This window comes from Corvus moneduloides, chromosome 1, assembly GCF_009650955.1.
Source record: "Corvus moneduloides isolate bCorMon1 chromosome 1, bCorMon1.pri, whole genome shotgun sequence".
NCBI classification, from domain to species: Eukaryota; Metazoa; Chordata; class Aves; order Passeriformes; family Corvidae; genus Corvus; species Corvus moneduloides.
The window spans coordinates 99,732,949-99,753,613 of record NC_045476.1 but is presented as its reverse complement, the minus strand read 5'-3'; the positions used below and the strand labels follow the sequence as shown (position 1 = coordinate 99,753,613).

Genomic DNA, 20,665 nt, shown 5'->3' with positions numbered 1-20,665 from the left:
ATTGATATAGGCAAGTAGAGGGATCTAGGGGACCACAGGCCGGTCAACCACACCTTAACACCTGTGATAGTGATGGAGCAAATTCCACTGGGTACCATTTTCACACACATTAAGGCCAAGAATGCGATTGGAAGTAGTCAGCAAGGATTTATGATGGGGAAATCCTGCCTTCTGTGATAAAATGTCTAACTGGGTGGATGAGGGGAGAGCAGCTGCTACTATCTTCACTTGAGCAAGGCTTTCAACACTCTGCCATAACTTCCTCAAGAAATAGTAGGGACAAGTGGAGCGGGACTGAAATCTGACTAAACCGACTAAATTCAAGGGATTGTATTATCTAGCAGAATAATGTTCAACAGGAGTACAGTCACAAATGATTTTTCTTAGTGATCAACACTGGCCAATGCTGTTGCATATGTTAGTGATGTTAACAGTAGGACGGAGTGCTTCCTTAGTAAGTTTGTAGATGATACAGAAGTAGGAGGTACTGATAAACCAGAAGGTTGTGCTGCTATTAAGTGGGATGATAACAGGCTGGTGATCTGGGCTGGCAGGAATCTCCTGAGCAGAGGAAATGGAAATATCAAGTTCTGTACCTGGCAATGAAGAACCACATATAGGCTGGGTGGTGTTTGACTGGAAAGCAGCTTTGCAGAGAATGTCCTGGGGATCCTGGCAGAGGTCAGGTGGCGTGTGAGCTAGCAGTGTGCCCCTGCATTAGGAAGAGTGTCACCAGCAGGTCGAAGGACATAATTCTTTTCTGCTTAGCCCTGGTGAGTTCATATTTGGAGTACTGTGTCCAAGCCTGGGATCTCTAGTGTGAGAGCAAGAAGGACATACTGGATTGAGTTCAGGAACAGAGCGTTACAACGCTCAAGATATTGGAGCATCTGACATGAGAAGAGGCTGAGAGCTGGGGTTTTGCCTTAGACAAGAAGGCTCAGGAGAAACCGAGCATTTTACCCATGTGCATAAAAATAGAATGGGAGGGAGTAAAGAAGATGAAACCAGACTTTTGTCAGTGGTATTCAGGGAAAAAACAAAAGGCACAAATTGAAATGCAGGAAGTACCATTTAAACCTGAGAAAAAAAAAGATTTTTGATGATGAGGGTGGTTGAATACTGTAGCATTTTGCCCAGAGAGGTTGTACAGAGTTCACACTTGAATATATTCAAAATATGATTGGACATGGTCTTGAAAAATGTACCATAAGTGACTCTGTTTTGAGCAGGGGCATTGGACTAGAGAATATCCAGAGATCCCCTCCAGTCTCAAAGATTCTATAATTCTGTATTTAATTTCTTAACTTCAGTTGCTTTTTCAGGAGTCAGTTTGTATGAATTAAATAAAAGTTAGGTAAACACTAGAGACCTCTTCCTCTTTACGACATATTAGAAGAATATGTTTTCCCATCATAGCACAATTATCAAGTGCTCTAAAATATGATATTGTGACATACTTGGCAAAGAATGCAGGACGCCTGGTGTCAAGAATTACGTTCTAAACATTCTTCCATCATTGTTCAGAAATATTATCTACAATTTCTCAGAATAGCTCTCTTTAGTCTATGAAAACATTATAAAGAATAGAAATAAAATTAAATGCAAAGAGAATTTAAAAATACAGGGGTAGCCCCTCTCTCCATAGTTGATGCATATAACAGATGTACTCACAAAAATCTATCTATCCCAACACATGTCTCAAGTCCTACCAAACCATGCCTCCCCTGGGGAAGAATCTGAAAAAGGCCAAGATTATAGAAATAGCTCTCTAGAATACTCTGTTGTCTGTCACACAATGATTTCTTTAGAGTGATGCCATATCTGCTTATTTAACACCTGAAAGTTTTTTCTTTCATCAGTGTGCCCAGTTCCTGTATTAATCCCATGTAAGATTTTAGGATGGATAACATTTTGCAGAAAAGTTCTCTATCTGTAGTATGTGTTGTCTGTTCCTTGAACCTGCCAGTTCCACTTCATGCTCCTTAGCTCTTGTATAGGAATAGACTATGTGTGATCACTTCTGATCACATTTTCTAAGCCACTGAAGGTTTTATTCTTCCCCGTCCTCATCCATCTCTTTTCTAGGCAGAAGTGATCCCAGCCTAATTCTTGGATGGGGGCTATTCCATACTTCTCAAGGCTCTACATAGCTCTGCATGTTTCCCATCTCCTGGAGGTAAGGAACTGTGCTGGGGCTGTACACAGTATAGGTATAGGTGTAATTCCACTCTGGATTCAAACACTGGCATAATATTGCTTTATATTTTGTGCCCTACTTATTTTCTTGTAATTCCTTACACTTGGTTTGCCTTTTGACTCCTATTGTGCATTAAGATGATATTTTATTATACTTAAGTGCTACTGTATCATGATCTAACCATTACCTGGCATTTATTTACATGCAGTTTCACCTATCGTGTCATTTTCCCTTAAACCAGAAATCTTGCTTGGCATTTCAATTTATGAGATCAGTGTCATAGTGACTTGTGGAAACAGCTTGTCAAAGTTCATCATTTTACCTGCTTAAATAATTACTTTGATCATTTCTGATATGGATCTCATTTCATATTAATTAAAATTTTATTAATTCATTAAAAAAACTCCAAACACTGGCAAAGAGGGAAAAAAAATCCAAATTATCACACTCTTGCCTCCACAGTGATCTCTTCTGTCTTATTCCAGCCCAATTCCTTTGTAACACCATTTCTTATAATTTTGTTTGATGGTTTGCCATCACACATACATTTCCATCCTGAATGTGTCTCCAGAGTGCTTTAACTGGCTGTTCTTTCTTCTATTTAATGTATGCAAATGAAGGATATGAAAAAAACTAAAAAAAAGTTTGGTTTAAACTGGTCACAGCATTATTGCAAGATTAGATCCCAATGAAAGCATTAAAGATGTGTGCCTTCAACTTATACAGCAAAGATGAAGAACACCTCCATTTTGGAAGCAAGAAATATTCATTTTGCTTTCATCTGCCACACAAAGTTACGTGCTGGCTCAATGGTATTATTGCAAACAGAAAATTCCATTGTGAATGGAACTTTCTATCATTATCTCTACAAATTTAGGATGTACATGTACTGTTCCACTTTTACTTACAACAGCCCCACAAAATGCGAGAGAACTAATCAGAGCATTTAGATGAAAAATTCCTTTTCTGCAGAGAAGTAACCAGCACACAGAAGTAAATAACAGAGAGAATACCCAGGTTTTGCCTACCAGAATCCAAGCCATGGGTTGTTTCAATTATGTTTAGGTCGTCTACCATTCCATAGGATATTCTTGAAAATTCACATAAGCTAAGAGCTCACATATTCAAGACTGTCATAAAACGAGAGAGACTCCCTTGGAAAAGCACATGTACACCAAGGTTCAGAAAAAGTTATTAAAAAAAAAAAAATTCTTTAACCAGATATTTGGTCACCTGAATTATCCCTGACCAAATACCAGAACTGAAATACCAACAGTCAAGATATTATATATATGTACATATTAACAACATTCATACATATATATGAACATCTGTATGCAACATACTGAAATTAGATATTTAGAGAAGCATTTTTTCACAAATATGTGCCTTTTGGAGTATCTAATTCTGAATAGATTAGAAGAGACTCTTCCACACTGGTAAGAATTACACAATATTTCATTTGTTAATGAAAAAAGCAGACATAATAATTTTAAAATATAAGCAAGGTATTTTCCATAAAATGAGGATTCTAGATTTGTAAACTCTAACCTGATATAAAGTGGTAAAGGAATTATCAACTGCTTAGAAAGATTCTTGGTTCTCTAAAATTCTTACTTGGGTCACAGATGCTTCATGAGAAAGCGATACAAATACCACAGAATCAATGCAAAGTGTTAAATAAAATGGGAATTCTAAAGAAATAAGTACACCAATCACTTAAATCCAGAATGTTATTTGAGATAATCAGGAGTCCTTTATAACATAGCCATAATAAGGAAGTTATATATTAGAGCAGAAATTACATGAGAAAAATTAGGATGGCTAATAAAAGTTTTCAAGAACAAGTAGCTAAAAGGCAATACTAAGTTTTTTTAAATGTAACTGAAAATAAAAAAATGGATCCATGACGTCGCTGTTAAGGTGAGAAGTAATGATGACAATAGAACGAAAACTCAGAATTTTCTGTTGAAAAGACTGTTGACTACCACCACCAAAAAAAAAAAAAAACCAAACAGAGGGCTTCCAGGCAGCTACAGCTGTGGGAACTGGGTCTCTATGAGGCACCCTTGTGCACTAGGAACTTGCTCCACTTACACATAACTAATTAGTAAGCATTTATTTTTGAGTCTTAACTACAAACCATTAAATCAGGTCTTAGTGGGAAGCCTTACACTGACTGTCCAGAAGTATGTCCATATCCATCTGTGTAGCTCATGGTTGATTCATAGCTCTTTCTTTAAAGAAAAAAATGAATGATTGGATTTGAGCAGTCTCAGCATCCTTAACAAAAACAATTTCTTTTGGGAAATTGTCCAGTCTGCATCCATTCTTCACGTTTTCTTCTTCCTGACCGGTGGTTACCCACAGTCAGGTCATCACCAGTCTTTAACAGTTGCTCAAGTGTGGCTAGTGATCTAAAGTTGAGCTGGCCTAAGCCATAAGTTTGTTGTCCTTTCACACAGCCAGTTTTATGAATGACCTGCACATTATGGTAGTGAAAGAGAGCGTGAGGTAAGATTTGTTAAGTGTGAGAGTTCATGGACACAGGCAGGAGAAAGCATTATAGGAGAGTACAGAAGCATTGAAGGAAGGAATGCACTTCCCAAATAGAGCTGCTGAAGGTCTAAGAACGAAAACAGTTTGGAAAGTAGACTTCACTGTGATTCAGCTCTTCAAAAAGCAAGGTGCCCTCTGTTTTATAGCTTTAAAAAATACCTATGCAACCGAAGTATTGCTAATGAATATTGGCCCCATTAATAATGGGGTTAACAGCTATTATGTGTTTCTTCTCTTTTATCCAGGGAGAGAACTCTATGCAGGAGGGTATTTTAAAATAAAAATGCATAGGCATAAACACATTCTGCTGGATATTAATGCAGGAGAAAGCTAATTGGGAAACAATCTTTGCTTTTGCATGGCTGAGATGCATGAAAACAGCAATTTTTGTAGAAAAGTTCGTTCTGCTGCTTGGCAGAGCCAGATAAATTTTTTTCTCACTTTCATATGAAATATACATTTAAATTTTAGAGTATGCTTATCGGAGAAGAAACAATTTTACCCACTAAAGCAAAACAATTTTACGTACCTAAAATATAGTCATATAAAGGCTTTGATTTACTACCGTATGGGAAACTCCAGCAGAGAATGGCCCAAGGCACTTGCAGAAAATGTCCTGTGTTTTTACTAGCACTTTTTTCAAAATAGTTCTCAAAATATGACTGCATTGCTTTGCTAGGGAAGGACAGAGTCTTCAAGGTTTGAGCACAAATACCGTCCATTGCTTACAGATGCTGCTCTGTAAGAGAGTGCAGTAATGACGAGGAATCCAGGAGAACTAAATATAGAAGTGAAATGACCCATACTGCATAGCCATGAAGAGGATGGCTTTGTTCAAGGAAGCTCTTCTTCAGGCCCTCTGCCCATCAGCATGAAGTCTGGGTTAAGTTTGCATCACTGCCATCTGCTTATTGCCTGTGTGTATGCCCTTGCAGTCCAGCCAGCTCTCCCTGTCTCCCTGGGTGTGCTTACAAATAGCAGTGCTCCACCTGGCACTTCACCTCGAAGGAGAAGTACATCAGTTCCTATTAAGTTTGAGCAGCACTGAAGTGGTTTTAGTGCAAAGCCAAGGTGCACCTCTTGAGTGAGACAGCATTACTTCATGGTCAAGCTCTACATAAAGATCTTGTGGCAAGTGACTCAATGGCTTGCTTTTCCAAATTGACAACAGGACTAATCACTGCCATTAATCCGTTCCAGTACAGTTTCTTGGCCAGAACTTAGGATATTCTAGGCAAACAATACTATCTTTAACTACCTATAATATAAGCTAAGGCTTGCCTTCTCCATAAGGTTACTTATGATTGAAAGAATGTTTTTAAAGAAGCACCAGGATATCCAGATTGTATCTTTTCAGTATCAGCCTACTTAAACATTTGAAGGAACAAGGGAATATTCTTCCCCAAAGAAGTATTAATTACATTAGAAATCTGCTATTCTAAATAGCTATTTTAATGCAGAATGATCTATTTTCAGAGATGTCTGGTGGAAGGATTTTATTGGTCTCTAGTGCAGCCTTAGCATATTCTTGGAGTAATTCATTATGGTTCTTTTTATCCATACCAGAATCTGTTTTTGGACATAAGCATTAAAGTCTATCTTTATACAATGGTGGTTCGTTCTAGAAAACAAGAGAGATGCTACAATACTAGAAATGGTTGAACATTGATTATCCAGGATAAAATGCAGAAAGAAAGATTAATCAGTTCCTAGACTCTGTTTTCTGGAAGTTTATCCTCATCAGGTTTTGGTGTTTGGTGGAGAGAAGAGTTTTCTTGTCTTTTTTTTTTGATTCTGATATAAAGAACAACTCAAATCACTGGAAAAAAGAGCAAAAAATATTCCTGTCTGGATTATAAAGCCTGTAAATCTTGACACTCAATATGCAGTACAAGTAAAAATGAGATATCACAGAGACCTATTTCTGAAAGAAGGTAAGCATGTGAGGAAAAGACATGACCTTGCTAATGCGGTACCGCTTAACAAATGCTGAAATAACCTAAAGCCAGGTATGTTTCTATTTGGTAGGCAATTCCTAACTGCCAAAAAGTATCCTATGCCAACACTGTACTCTTATAAAGGAGCATAAAATCAGTGTTAAGTTAGGCTCTAGCTTTAGGTTTCAGAGAAATAAATCTGAATGATTGTATCCTATGTGTTCAAAGTTTAAAGTGAGGAAGTGCCACTGGGTCTATCATGTAATGAGCCTCCTCAGTGAATGAGCAAAATTGTCACAGTGCCTTCTGTGGGAAGCAGCCAGGTGTCCCTGATAGATGATATGTCTGCTGCTTTTAATGGTGGTTAATCATTCACTGGTTGTGTCACGCAGCAATCTCAGCAGTGTTGCTATCCTAAGTAGTAAATGGCTGCTTCGGTGCGTGTGTACGAACTGACTTGTTGGAGTTAGATATCTGACATCTGATTTCCTTTCCTCCAGTAGACTAGTTCACTGAGGACTAGGGATTATGCCTTAAAATCCCAAAGCGGGAATAATAGTTTGGATTTCCAAATGCAGTTGAAAGGATGAGTCCTGTTGGGTACATCTGGCGGCAGAGCCCTCAGAACTGGAGGAGCTAGAGCAAAGCAGCAGTGACATGCCAGAAGTGTGACTACATAACAGTAGCATAAGTAACAATAATTATATCATAAAACCCCTCCACTATCATGCTTCCATATTCCAGAATAATACTTTCACTCTAAGAACCATAATTCCATACTAAAATCAGTGTTGCCCAACAACACGAGCATGAAAATATCCAGACAAAAATATTGAGGTTAATTGAGTCTAAAACTGTGTGAGGAGAGTAACTGAGTGGGCCATATGATGACGAGTGGAATTTGATTTCAGTAACTGTAATTCCACTGTAAAAACAGTGGAACTGCTTATACATTTTCTCAGAGTCGTAATTAGTTCATGGAAATGATCTGGGAATCGCTTTGACAGTGAAGTCCAAAATTTTGTTCAATAGTGTGCAACAGTGAAAAATAATACACTAAATATATGGAAGAGGATGAATAATAGATAAAACACATTACACAGATCTTCTAAAATATGCAATATTAGTCATCCTAACTAAAAAAGGATGCTTTAGACTTTCTATGTCATATGAAAGAGAGCTTAATAAGATTGGGACTGTCTACCAAAGAGAAAAGAGGAAAATAAGGTTGTAAACACACAGATGCATAGTAATGGCTGGTGCTGCCAAAGGAGAAGTGGAAGATTCAATTCTCTTTTTCTTCCCTAAAAGAAACATAGTATATGTTCAATGAGACTGAAAAGCAACATTTCCAAAGCTGAAGAAGGAAGTTCTTCATGCAGTATCTAGTTAGCAATTACACTGAACTGTGCAAAGTATGCAAGAGTCAAACCCCCCTGACATTTATGGGAATAACAAAAGTTTTCAATTAGTGAGAGTATAAGAGCTATGAGCTATACACAACTGCTTGTTTCAAGTTACTACTCATTATGAATCACGACTGAAGTTTTCAAGCATGACAGATGAACTTTCAGATGTGCACTACACATTTTTAGCATCCACCTCTGAAAGTATTTGGGCCAGTCATTGTTTTAAACAAGGTGCCGGACAAGAGGAGCTACAAGTCTCGTCAATGACAGTGGTTCCTACACTCCTGAGGTGGGGAAATACTGGTTTTTTGGGAGGCAGAACTAAAACTGGAATTGTTTCTTGAAGAGGAATAAGTACCAGCAAACATGATCTTGTTAAGTAGTTGTTGTTAAGCAGCAGCCATTCATCCTGCCATTTTGGAATTGACCCTGCCCTATTTCCTTATTTTTGCCAATTTGATACATGTTTCCATGGGAACAGAAGCAGGACTAGCCACCAGCTGAGTCAATCTCAGCTGCTGGCTCCCACTTCTCACGTTTTGTTCTGTTTCCTTGGAAACTGATGTCAAATGAAAGAGAGAAGTAAAGCAGCTTTTACACTTTAGTATTTACTCTTTCTATGGACCTGTGCTAGATCCTCTGGGCCAGTGGAAGGTTTACAGATGACTTTAATAGCCATTCATTTTCCTTCTCTCTGCAGCATCTGCCAGCCACTGGAGTGTCCCAGCAGATGCAAGTAAGAGTTCTGTTTCAGCTACTCCTGGCGGGCCGCCTGCTGAGAGCTACAATGGCAGGGTTTGAAAGCAGGCTACAGATTTCAGGAGACATTTGGCTCCCACAGTCTGTAATATTTCAAATTGGAAGGAAAGAAATTAAATTTATTTAAAAAATAGTAGGGGAAACAGATGGGTGTAATGATATTTAGAGAACAAATTGACTAACAAGCTCTGACCTGCATTAGGCTGAACACCCCCAGAAACTACTTCAGCCAATTAAATTCTTCATTTCATATTGCACATTTGACAAAGTTCTCTCTAATCCAGCTGTTAGCTGACTGAACAGCACAATGTAAACAAAACCCCATAAACACATCTGTTTATGCATATATACATATGCAGAAAGAGAAAAGAACATGATCTGACTTTTTCAAAATGTCAAAGGATTTACATAAATCTACTTGAGCGCGTGAATTTGAACCAGACATCTTCACCAATTCCATACCTACATTACTCACATATTACCATGTGAATACAAATACCCGTCCCTACCCCAGCCCACCCCACACTCCTCTGTGTATAATTTTGGTCCAAAGTATTTACCAGTCCCTACAACAGCAGTGTTATTGATGAAAGTGGATATTAAAGAAAAAAATCTACATCTGTGCAGTTGAATCCAAATTTTCACATAACTTTCATTTAAAAAATGTAGAGACAAAACAATATTACAAGACAACAGACACTGTGTACTACTCAGAACGAAATCAAGGGTTAGTTCTCTGTCTGTGGGTTCTCTAATCTGTTGAATTAGAAATGAGTTAGTCTGAGCAGCACATTTGTCCAGTTTACATAGCCATTTTTTTGGTTTTGCAATGTTTATGAGTCCCTCAACAGATCAGTCAAAGCTGACCTTCTGGCTTGTTGTGTAGTAATATGTGTCTGGCACCATAGTTATACACTTGTAATATGTAGGAATTCTGTCTCACTCACTGAAATAATTAATTTGGTAATATGAACTGACTTTTCTTTAACATATTGCACTGCTTTAACACTGGCATGGCCTACTAATCTTTCCTGCATATTGGTATTTTTGTTATTTCAACATCCTCATATAAGGTTTCCTCATATTGTTTTCTGCATTTTACATCCATATCAATGCTAGAAGCCCAAATAGGACATATCACATTGATCTCTTTTTCTCTTCAGTGTGTTCTAAAATGGCACCTTGTTCAGATTTTTTCCTCTATTTCACGTTTATTACCATCCCAGGACAAATTAGGGTGAAACCTTAAATACTGGTATTCCAGATACCAGAATGAAGTTTATTTTTAAATTTTGATAATGCTATCATAAGAATGCATAAGAGGAAACATCACAGAAATAACTACTTGATGAGTACCAAGACATCAAGGAATGCGAAGGCTGCTGCCCTGGATAAACATGTTTTAAAATTCTACAAAAAATATTGGCATCCAGTATGCAAGTTACTACTTTTATTGTATCTAACAGTAATGCAAGATCTTTTTACCTTGGGTATTATAAAATGTAGTCCATTTCCCTGACAAGTTATTATTTATTAAACATTATCACTGTCTACCTTCCAAGGCCACAGAGATCCAATCTGTTTCACAGATATTTGTGTTGGGAGAAGATAAGCCAGTCAGAGCCTTTCAAGCTAAACTCTAAAGAGTTACTCCACCATAAAATCACAGAATCACAGAATATTCAGAGTTGGAAGGGACCCACAAGGATCATTGTGAATGGCCCATACAGGAACTGAACACACGACCTTGACATTATTAGTACCATGCTCTGACCAACTGAGCTAATTACAAGCAAGAGGTGAGTGTGAGTGCATGTGTACACACAGACCCTTTCAGCTGTACTAAGTACATAATTGAATTATGACATGGCTATTGCACAGACTCCACTTTCTAAAGGATTCTGCTATTTCAGACTGTGGTTCCATTCCAATGCAGCTGAGCAACTGAAATTAGAGCAAGCTGGTTTCTTAAGTAGTTTTTGTCCTGTGGCTGGATTCTCTTTGGCTAAGAGTGAAGATCCACTGCAGTGGGTCATTTAAAATATCTGTCTTTAGACAAAGGGATAAACTCACCCTGTCACCCTTCTCTTAGAGGAGACACTACCAGAACTTCTCCTCCACACAGCTGGCTGTTTCCAGAAAATGTCTTACAGTGCTATGTCCTTAAGAGCTGTATCTGCTCAAATTTGTCATATTTGATTGAAATAGGCAAAGTTTTTTAGGCAGCAGGAAAAAAACACACAGAGCACCCTGGCACATACACACTGCCTTCTTAAGAAAGCTGTTCAAAAAGAAAAAAATGGTAGAGCCTTGCAAAGCTCTTCTCCAGCCGCATCCACAGAAGCACTGTAATTCCTCATGGGCAGTAGAGCCCAAGAGCCCAGCCAGTGAGACAGTGCAGGAAGGATGCACTCCAGTTCATGTGACTGGGAGAAACTTAGTCTGGCAGGAACCTAGCTCAGATCTGAGCATAACTGCAGAACTTTTGATTATGACAAAAAAGGTGAATTATGATGAATTATGACTTAGTGAGGAAAAAAGTGATTGATCTCTCCACTGGTCTGAAAAATTAGCAAAAGGAGAAATGTTACAGCCAGTGCAACTAGGAAAACAGATGAATAGAGGTAACATTATGGATTATTTCTTTTTTTTTTTACACTGCTGCTTGAAGTTGAGAAGCCCTTTGTGTCAGCAAACGCTTTTGCATTATGTGAAAGTCAAACTTAGGAAATGTACATAGGGACACCTTTACAGTTCTTCTGCAGACCAGCATATAGTTAGGGAATTTTTAAAGTCATCCCTGCCTTGGTCTTCAACCTGTTTGCTTTTATCCAGCAATTTTATTGTCTATATATCATAAACTACTTCCCCTACTGAGGATCTGGATGCTTTATGGTTCGGTCATTACAACTTTTAACATGGTGTCTTAGGGCAGCCACAGCTGTGCTTTCCCTAAAGACTTGTGGGATCAGGGTGCCAGAAACAGGTCTGAAAACTGACAGACCCAACATCCCATATAATTTCTGCCTACCCTAAGGGGCAGAGAGTCTCCACAAATGCCTTCACTTCCCTCAGTATTTTTAGATTTAGACTGCCTATCCTCAGTTTATAATGCATGGATTGCATGGACTTTGCAAACAACTCCAGAAAAGGAGCCTGGATTTTTAAGTTCTGGGTTTAAGAACTCTTTAAAAAGTTTTTGATAATTTACTGCTGTTCTTTCCTTGAAATGAACTATTTTGTGAATAATAGCAAAGAGCACAGGACATAACCAGTCTTTAGGCTTCTTGTCTTGGTTCCTTTGATTGACATGTTTATGAAGACACAGCTAACAGAGGGCCACCTGATAGAAGCCAAATGCAGAACTATCACGTAGGAAGCTGATGAGTATTCATAAACAACACTCATATGGTTCATTAGTTAGAATGACTGATTGCATTCATGACTTTGGAGCCTACATTTAGTTTAATCTTTATCACTTGGATTAGCATTAACTGACAGAAATAATCCCTTTAAAATTATTTCACAGAATCAAGTGGGACAAGAAACATCCTCTACAAAATATTCCTGAAATCAAACAGAAACTTGCCACCAGTCGTGTTTACTATGCGGCAAGTATTTTTCAAATATAGAAAATATAATATGTGGTCAATCAAACTCAACTAAAGAATTCACCATTATACTTTAAAAACATAAAAATTAAAAAATAACATAATAACAACAACAATAATAATAACAATAATAATAATCGCAGCAAAGACAATTGTCATTTACTTTTACACAGGAGTTTTTGAGATCTGAAGAGGTGTGCTTCAGGAAAGCAAATTGCAGTTCACCTTACTGCTTTTATAATAACATATTTTATGCACATACAATAGTTTAATGACTATATTTGCTAGTACAAGACTTCTATTTCCTTCCCACCCCAAATCCATTAGCTTAAAAAATACTCTGCGCAACTTACAGTAATAACTAAGAGCTCTAACAGTAAGTTCAAGTCAATTCTACACTGAGGGATCAAAATATTAAACATCCTCATGTGTGCATTCAGGAAATGTCACTTTGAATGGGCTTATGTAATTCCAGGAGAATTTCACTTCCTATACAAAGTTCAGGCAAGTGGTGTGCAGCCCCATGGTCTGGAAAGCCCCAAATGTGGAAAAAACACACTAAGTTTTGAGTGTTATACATTAGATGATCAAAGAATATACACTAAAAAGTTTAGATGGAAATTGCAATAATTTAAAACTACAATAAGCATTATTTTTCAAGTATATGGTATTTATGGTTTTGATGCCTTTTCCTGGTCTTAAAATCAAGAGTCAAACACAGCTGGAAGGGAAAAAGGGATTTTATCTTGGTATTTATTTTAAGGACCCTTAGGTGCACTGTGGCCAGGTTGAAGGCACTGCAATGCACACCACAGTGCACATCCCCAAAAGATCTGGTCTAACATTATAGATGTTACTAATTAGCATATCTATCAAAAATTCCCCGATGAGAGGCTCGAATGAGCCCCCCTCCTCAAGGAACCTTCCCCTGGATGGTTCTATCTCAGTTTACAGAATGTGTTCTGGAGAGGGCCTTGGGGTCTGGGGCACACTGATCCCTACCTACGAAGCTTCTAAAATGTTTAGTCTCTCAGCTTGACAAACAAGTCCAAGGATGTAGGCAAAAGCACTAAGAATACAGAAGTTGCAAAAAAGATATAAAAAAAAAAGGCAAAAGAATCATCATGGCATCAGTTTAACTTCACAGTTACTGCTTCTGTCTAGGGACATTTTACTCAAGAGAATCTAGTGGAAATCAGGATCTTTAGTTATAACTAAAGTAAAAAGTAAAATTCCTTCTATCTGAGATTATTTTAATTGAATGTTGTAACTATTTGTGATAATACACTTGGGTTTAGATGAGCAGAGAAACTGTTAACAATACTGACAACTGAAAGATCAGTTACAATGCAGTTGGAGTAAAATGAAGTAAACAAGGCTCTCAACAAGCTGCTATGGCTTCAAGCTATACACACACAGACCAGAAGTGTCTCCAGAAGACAAATTTCACTTACATTTTCAGTTTTTCATTGACAACTGTATTAGCTGGGAAGTCTTTCAAACTCTGGGGAATGACTGAGAGAAATCTTTTCAGACTCTAAAATTATTTCTTCTAAGGCATCCCTTGCAGTTTAAGAGGCATTGTTCTAGGGTATCTTCTACAAATTATACTCAGATAAAAAGTAAAATATTCTCCTAATAAAATTCCAGAGCTACACTGCAAAGTAAGAACAAAGTAAAAGCACTGAAGTAAAATAGTATATATTTTCTTGCAAATTTTAACATCAGAAGAGAAAACTACTGTTCTTTTTCTTACCAATTGCCAAGTATTGGAGAAGAAACTAACACTTCTAGAGTGTCTTCATACAATGTAGTCTTCAGATATCACCAGTTTCCATGCTGGAGGCAATAAACTCTCAAACACTGCAAATCTACATACAGAGAGATGTTTTTTTCCTAGGTTTGAATTGTTGCTGCCATGTTTCTTGCTGTCAGTTTATCCAGAAAGCTCTATTTCAGCTCCACTTCTAGAAACCAGCCAGAGTGCTGGAAAGTGTCTACAGCTGGAATTAAGATATTACCTCCTGCCCATCAAAACTGCTTGTGTGACCTTTATTAAAAGAGGAACAATCAGTATGGGTGCATGCCCATAAAATTACTGAAAATAAATATAGCGGTAGGTAACATAATTCCTGACCATCTCCACAAAGAATGCAGTCTAAGCAGTGACCTCTCCTGCACTTATCTTGAATGAGCTCTTACTGAAATCCACTAATGGGTTCTGATAATCTATTATTTATTGCAACAGACTCTAATAGAGAGTCTTAGCAGAGGACGCTGCTGTGTTTACAACCCTTGCAAATAAAACCTCTCACAAGTGACAGAAACGTGGCACCTGCAACTACATACACAATTTCTTTCTGTTGCAGTTGTTTCTTTTCTATTTGGTTTTAAAAACCTGAACCCTTCCTCCCCCGAAATGCACAGCTTGACTTGCTTTCATTTTACTTAGTGCATCTTTAACTTGATCTTATGGAAAGCTATAGATACTGATATGCTACTATAAGTATTACTTGGGCTTGAGGACATACCTCCATGTTATACTTTTCCACTGTCCTCCTCAAAGGATCCACAACCTGCCAGCAAATCAGGATGCAAAGATCAATCAGTAGCATCCCTCCAACTATCCCCAGTAGCTTCTGGTCTTTAATGATCTGGAGAGACAAAAAAAAAAAAAAAAAAGAAAAAAGAAGCAGGGAGATTCCCATGAGCCATAGATAGACCCTGTAGAGCTTTATTCCTATATAGGGAGAAAAACACAGGTTGCTAATAATAAAGGTTTTTAACAATGAACAAAGAAAATAAATATAGAAAGATGAAAGCAAGACAAATTATTTTAGTTCATTTCATGGTTATTAGAAGTATCTGAAGTGCTTTCCAACTTCTAAAAATACTTTGGGAGGACTCTTAAACATTAATATTGAAATCCAGGTTTAATATTAACTCCTGGAAAATGAGAAAAATATATTCTATGGAGCCACTACAGTGTTTATGCAGGCAAATTTGGGAAAATGTTCCTCAACATCTCAGAGTAGCTGGAATTGAAGTAGTTTTCACTGAGATTTAGCGCTCACTTCTTCATAACCTTCTTGGATGTGGAAAACATAGATGGTATCAGAAGTTTATTTTGGAGGTTTTGAGTCTCTATGTGTTTAATATTTGCCTCTGTTACCCAGGGAGCAGAAAGGAATGATGCATTTTTTCTATATTACAAAGGTCAGAGGCTTTAATGCACAGTGTAAAACATGCTTTTAATTTTGCTTGGGGTTTAGGTTCAAAAAAGAAAAACGGGTTGCTGATAAAAATAACAAGCCAAACCATGTATTAGAGTCTTTTATAACTGCATGCAATCCCTGTGTTATTTCTACTATTGTACTATAGCAACACAGAAAAAATACACTTCAATTACATTATTTCAGTTGCAAAGTTGTAAGCATGTCGAAATATCAGGCTTAAATTAATTTTATTTCAGTGTTCTTGAGTCTATGATCATAGTTTCTTAATTAATATGTACCTCTATTATTAAGAACACTCATCCAATAGTCAAAAGTTATTGCCAAATTGCTTTAACATGGACAAACCCACCTATTTTTTTCCAAGTTTTCACTCTTGGAAAGAGCTGACTTAATCCAAATGAAATATTCAAAAATATTAAGCCTGAGAAGCTTAATAAAGTTATAATTATTTCAGTTCAATTTGATGAAATTATCAGGATTTTGAAAATGCATTAAAAAAGCCAGAAGTGTCAGCTAATCTTAATACAGGCAAGGTTAGTATTCCTGCATAGAATAAATTGTATTTGCATTAAATTCTTATCAAGCTGAAGTAAATGATAAAAGTGAAGAAAATTTGAAATAATGTAAGAAGAACTTTAGAAAGTCTGGTTTTCATATGGCTTGGTGTGATACATTTTTTATTTTAAAAGATGTTTCGTCAACATTGTGCACTACATTTTGTTAATCTGCTGGTTTATTTTATAGATAATTTGGAATAAACTAAGAGTAAAATAAAGGCTAAAAATCAGAATGAGCTAAAGGACTTGATATTTTATTTTCATTTACTGAGACCAGTTATATAAACCCATGTAGCTACCCTTGCCATAAAGGACTGGAAAATGATGCTTTCCATATGTTTGCTTGGTGTGATACATTTTTTATTTTAAAAGATGTTTCGTCAACATTGTGCACTACATTTTGTTAATCTGCTGGTTTATTTTATAGATAATTTGGAATAAACTAAGAGTAAAATAAAGGCTAAAAATCAGAATGAGCTAAAGGACTTGATATTTTATTTTCATTTACTGAGACCAGTTATATAAACCCATGTAGCTACCCTTGCCATAAAGGACTGGAAAATGATGCTTTCCATATGTTTGTGGCAGTAACGGAGCAGTACATCCATCTCATCAGAGAGAACAAAAGCAGATATTAAGCAAAGATTCTCAGACACAGCTTGGTCCCTTGTATTCTTTGGGAAAACAGAGCTGAGTCTGACCTTTCAGCTGTTTATCAAGTGGCAATCAAAGCTGAAAAGGAACAGGTTAGCCTTTTTTAAAACAGCCCATGGGTTTTTTAATCTCTTTTCTAATGCCTGTAAACAGGCCTTGGGTGAAACATACCTAGTACTGCTCCTAACATGAGTGGAGACATGGAAGAGAAAACAAGGGGGAGTCAAGTCCAAAGAGAATTTGGATTTAGATGAAACGTAGACACCTCAACTTGAATTTCTTCTCCTCCCTCTTAAATGGCTAGGGAATTTATTTGGCATATTTGGTTATTGTATTGGCATAGTTGGTCTTTCTTTCTAACTGATTGGGTTTATTTTACTGAAGTTAGCTGTTGAACTATTACATTTAGCCTTTCTCAGTAGCCAATAGGCAGGGGCAGAAGCCTTTAAAAGACAATTCATCCCACCTATCTTGGGTACAACTTAGGGTAAGAAAAAGTATTGTTCTGGAACATGTCCCTCCCTTCCTCACTCCCCGCCCCTTGAGCGGCGGTGAAGACGATTAATTTGAGCTAAAAATATGCATTTGACAAACTTAAAGGTATGTGAAAGCATCTTGCCAGAAATGTCTCCCTCTGCTCTCCTAAGCCAAAAGGTTCCTTGAAAAAAAAACCCAAAATATCTTATCTTTCTAATGAAAATAGTGCACATTTTACCTAGGATGGGTAAGCAGCCCAATGTCTTCCATATTTGTATGGACTATATTCATACTGAAAGCAAGGCTGCATTGGATGCAGATTTACCAACCCCTGGCAATATTAATCGCACTGGTACAGCAATGCCAGAAGCAAAAGAGTGAAAGGATATTATTAAAAGCAGTAATACTGATAATCCACTCACAGGATCAAAATAAATAACTTACTGCTCATGATCACGTTGCTAATGTGATCACATCACTTCTCCTTGCTCTTGTACCTCTTTCATTCGTAGCTGACCTGCACTACTGCAGATCAGTATTTTAGTTCACTTGTAAATTTGGTAACCTCTTTTTGGACAGGTAGTTATTAGAAAAAAATAGAGTACAGCAAACAGTGGAGCTCTTCCTTGGATACCTCTTGGAGTAATTTTTCCTGCATTACTCTGCCCTTTTCTGGACAGAAGGGGAGTTGTATAACAGCAGCTGTCACTGGCAGTGGGAATTATTCATCCCTTACTTCTGCCAGACAGCCAGGAGGAAGGCCAGCAAAAGAGAGCCCATAAGACAACCTAGGTGACCTGCACTACTGTGATGAGCTCTGTAAAACACGGTGGTACTGGTGCTGCTGTGGGGTGAGAAGGCTGAATGCAGGGCACCTGGGACTGCCTCCCACACCCATCATGGCACTGGTCTGTCCTCAGCAAAACCACTGCTGAAATACAGCTCTGAAGCAGAACTCCCCACCAGAATGCTAGCTTTCAGAACAAAACACTGAGGGTCAATTATTTTTCACTTCTGCCAGTCATTAGCAGCTTGTCCTAAAAGAGACTTGCCCTGAGAAATGCCACTGGTATATCACTAACAGCACGTCTAAAAGGCTTTTTGCTCTCCCCCTGCCACCTGCAGGAAGCCCAGCTTTTCCTCTCCCCAGCCATCACTCCCACCCACTAAAACTCCTTAAGTTCAGTACATTCACTCCTTGGGAAACACCAGATGCACTGAAGGAGTCTTGACTCAGATCTTGTGAATCCAACAAATTCTCCGTCTGATGAAAGTCACGAGCAACTGAAGCTCCTTACAATCTAAAATGTAATTCTTCTTTAAGAGGAAGGTTCTCATTTTTTCCCTTTTCATTTTCCTTCTAGCCTACAGTAAATCATCCTAGAGAAATACATGGTAGCTAATAAAATCCGTTTTTGCAAGTGTTCCTGAATCCTTGCTGAAGCCAAGCTTTCACACAGCAGCATCTGTGAGTCATATTTTCTACCATCTGTGATTGGATAGGTGAATCTGTCTCATCCTGGCAGATCTGCACACTGTTGTAAATGCCATTGCCACCAGTCTGGACTATATATCTGGATATGAAGTGATCTGTCCTCAAAACAAATTCACTCAGAACAAAAGCTGGTAGGCCATTTTCTTCTCAGCAACATCTCTGTAGGAGCAAATCAGAATTCTTCTCAAGACTCGTGACCATGAAGACAGATCAAAGTCCTTACTCTCCACAGACCTTACCGTCTGATCACAGGAGATATAAAATCTGTCTAAAGCTCTGAGATAAAGTTTCTGCTCATGGAAACTCTTGAGGATTTTCTAGAACTATCACAGGCTGTACCACCTGCCACGGTAACTTCAAGTGTCCATTTGGCTATTACTGCACAAACCTTTTGTTGGGCTTTTTTTTGTTTGCTTTCTAAAGCATATCCATTGTGTCCTGGAGGACCCTATCATCCACCAGTTTCTGCAATCACCTGGTGATCTGGCAATCAACAGTAATTAAACATTAGGCTTGTTTTTTATAGTTATGGCTAGGGAAAACCTTTTGTTATTTCTTACCTTACTAGAAACAAACTCCGAAAATGTTTATGACATAGACCTTAAAGCTGAACTTCATTCTAAACCAGGAAGAAAGAGTCTTGCATATAAAGACTTACACTTTTCTCCAGGATGTAACATTAGTTTTGTACTCTCTGAGTTCCACAAACAGCTTTGCAGCATGACTGAAGGGTTAATTTACTCCTTTACTACTTCAGAGTTAGTTTCCTTGTTACCAGGTCACCTCCCATTTGTCAGAATAAAATATCTTTGAATTTAAAGCTATATTAGCTAAATCTTTGTGATTTGTTTGTTTGTTAGGTTTTTAATTGAATTCATAGAAACATAGAAGAGCTGGGAGTGCTTTTACATTTATTCATAGGTTTTGAGATAAAAAAAATATATTTTCTTTTTAATTTAAAATGTAGGGGTTTTTTCTGCTTAAGAAGGCAATTCTGGTTTCTCTTATGTAGATCAATCCTTTCTAGTCTAGCTGACAGAGCAGTCCCTTGCCTTCTGGCACTAGCTGGATAAACACTTAATGTTATTAATTAACTTTTTTTTTTCAGTTGTCTCTTTCCCAGACTCCTGGGATGGAATCTATAGAGAGAAACTCGCTTTCAAGGATCCCTCTCTGAAGCTTCCCAGACCTTATTCAATTAAATGAATATCACTGACATCAATTATAAAAGCCCTCAGAAATCTGAAACCAAATATTCCTCCCCCTGGTATGTACAGAAATCCTGCTGATCGGAGTCCTCCCTCTGAACTGGAGGGGAAAGAAGGAAAATAGAGTTTGCAGGGAAAAAATTGTACAGTCTGCAAGCCTGCAAAAGGGACCATAAAACCACTCGAGAACTTGCCTTCAGGATACTCCGTCCATTGCATAAACTGCCCTTTCGTTTCTCTCAGGATGGTTAAGGGACACCTTTGGCTTGCTCTCCTGCATTAAGTGGGTCGGCACAAGTGGGATGGTGCCAGGGGGTTGGTGACGCAAAGTCAGTGGTGGGTGGGTGAACTTTACCATATGTGGGCTGAGGGAGATTCTCTCTTAGAGTTATTACAGCCATTAATATTTTAGAGAACTATACTGCAATGCATTCTTAATTCCTATTGTGTAATGGAATGAGAAAAAAAGACTATTGAAAAGACATTATGCATTGCTCCCAATAATTCCACAGTGTTTTGTTAGCAGCTATTATGAGTACTTCCTATAATAGATTCTATGATTA

The 20,665-nt window shown here is 37.7% G+C and overlaps 1 protein-coding gene across 2 annotated transcripts in view; it reads right to left on the bottom strand.

Moving 5' to 3' along the window:
- The window catches only part of GABBR2 (gamma-aminobutyric acid type B receptor subunit 2), a 473,703-nt gene that overhangs the window by 118,510 nt on the left and 334,528 nt on the right, over nt 1-20,665 (bottom strand). For both annotated transcript variants that reach the window (XM_032119790.1, XM_032119799.1), the window contains exon 13: nt 15,007-15,129. In XM_032119790.1, coding sequence (XP_031975681.1) covers nt 15,007-15,129 — 123 coding nt within the window. The remainder of the gene's footprint in view (nt 1-15,006; nt 15,130-20,665) is intronic.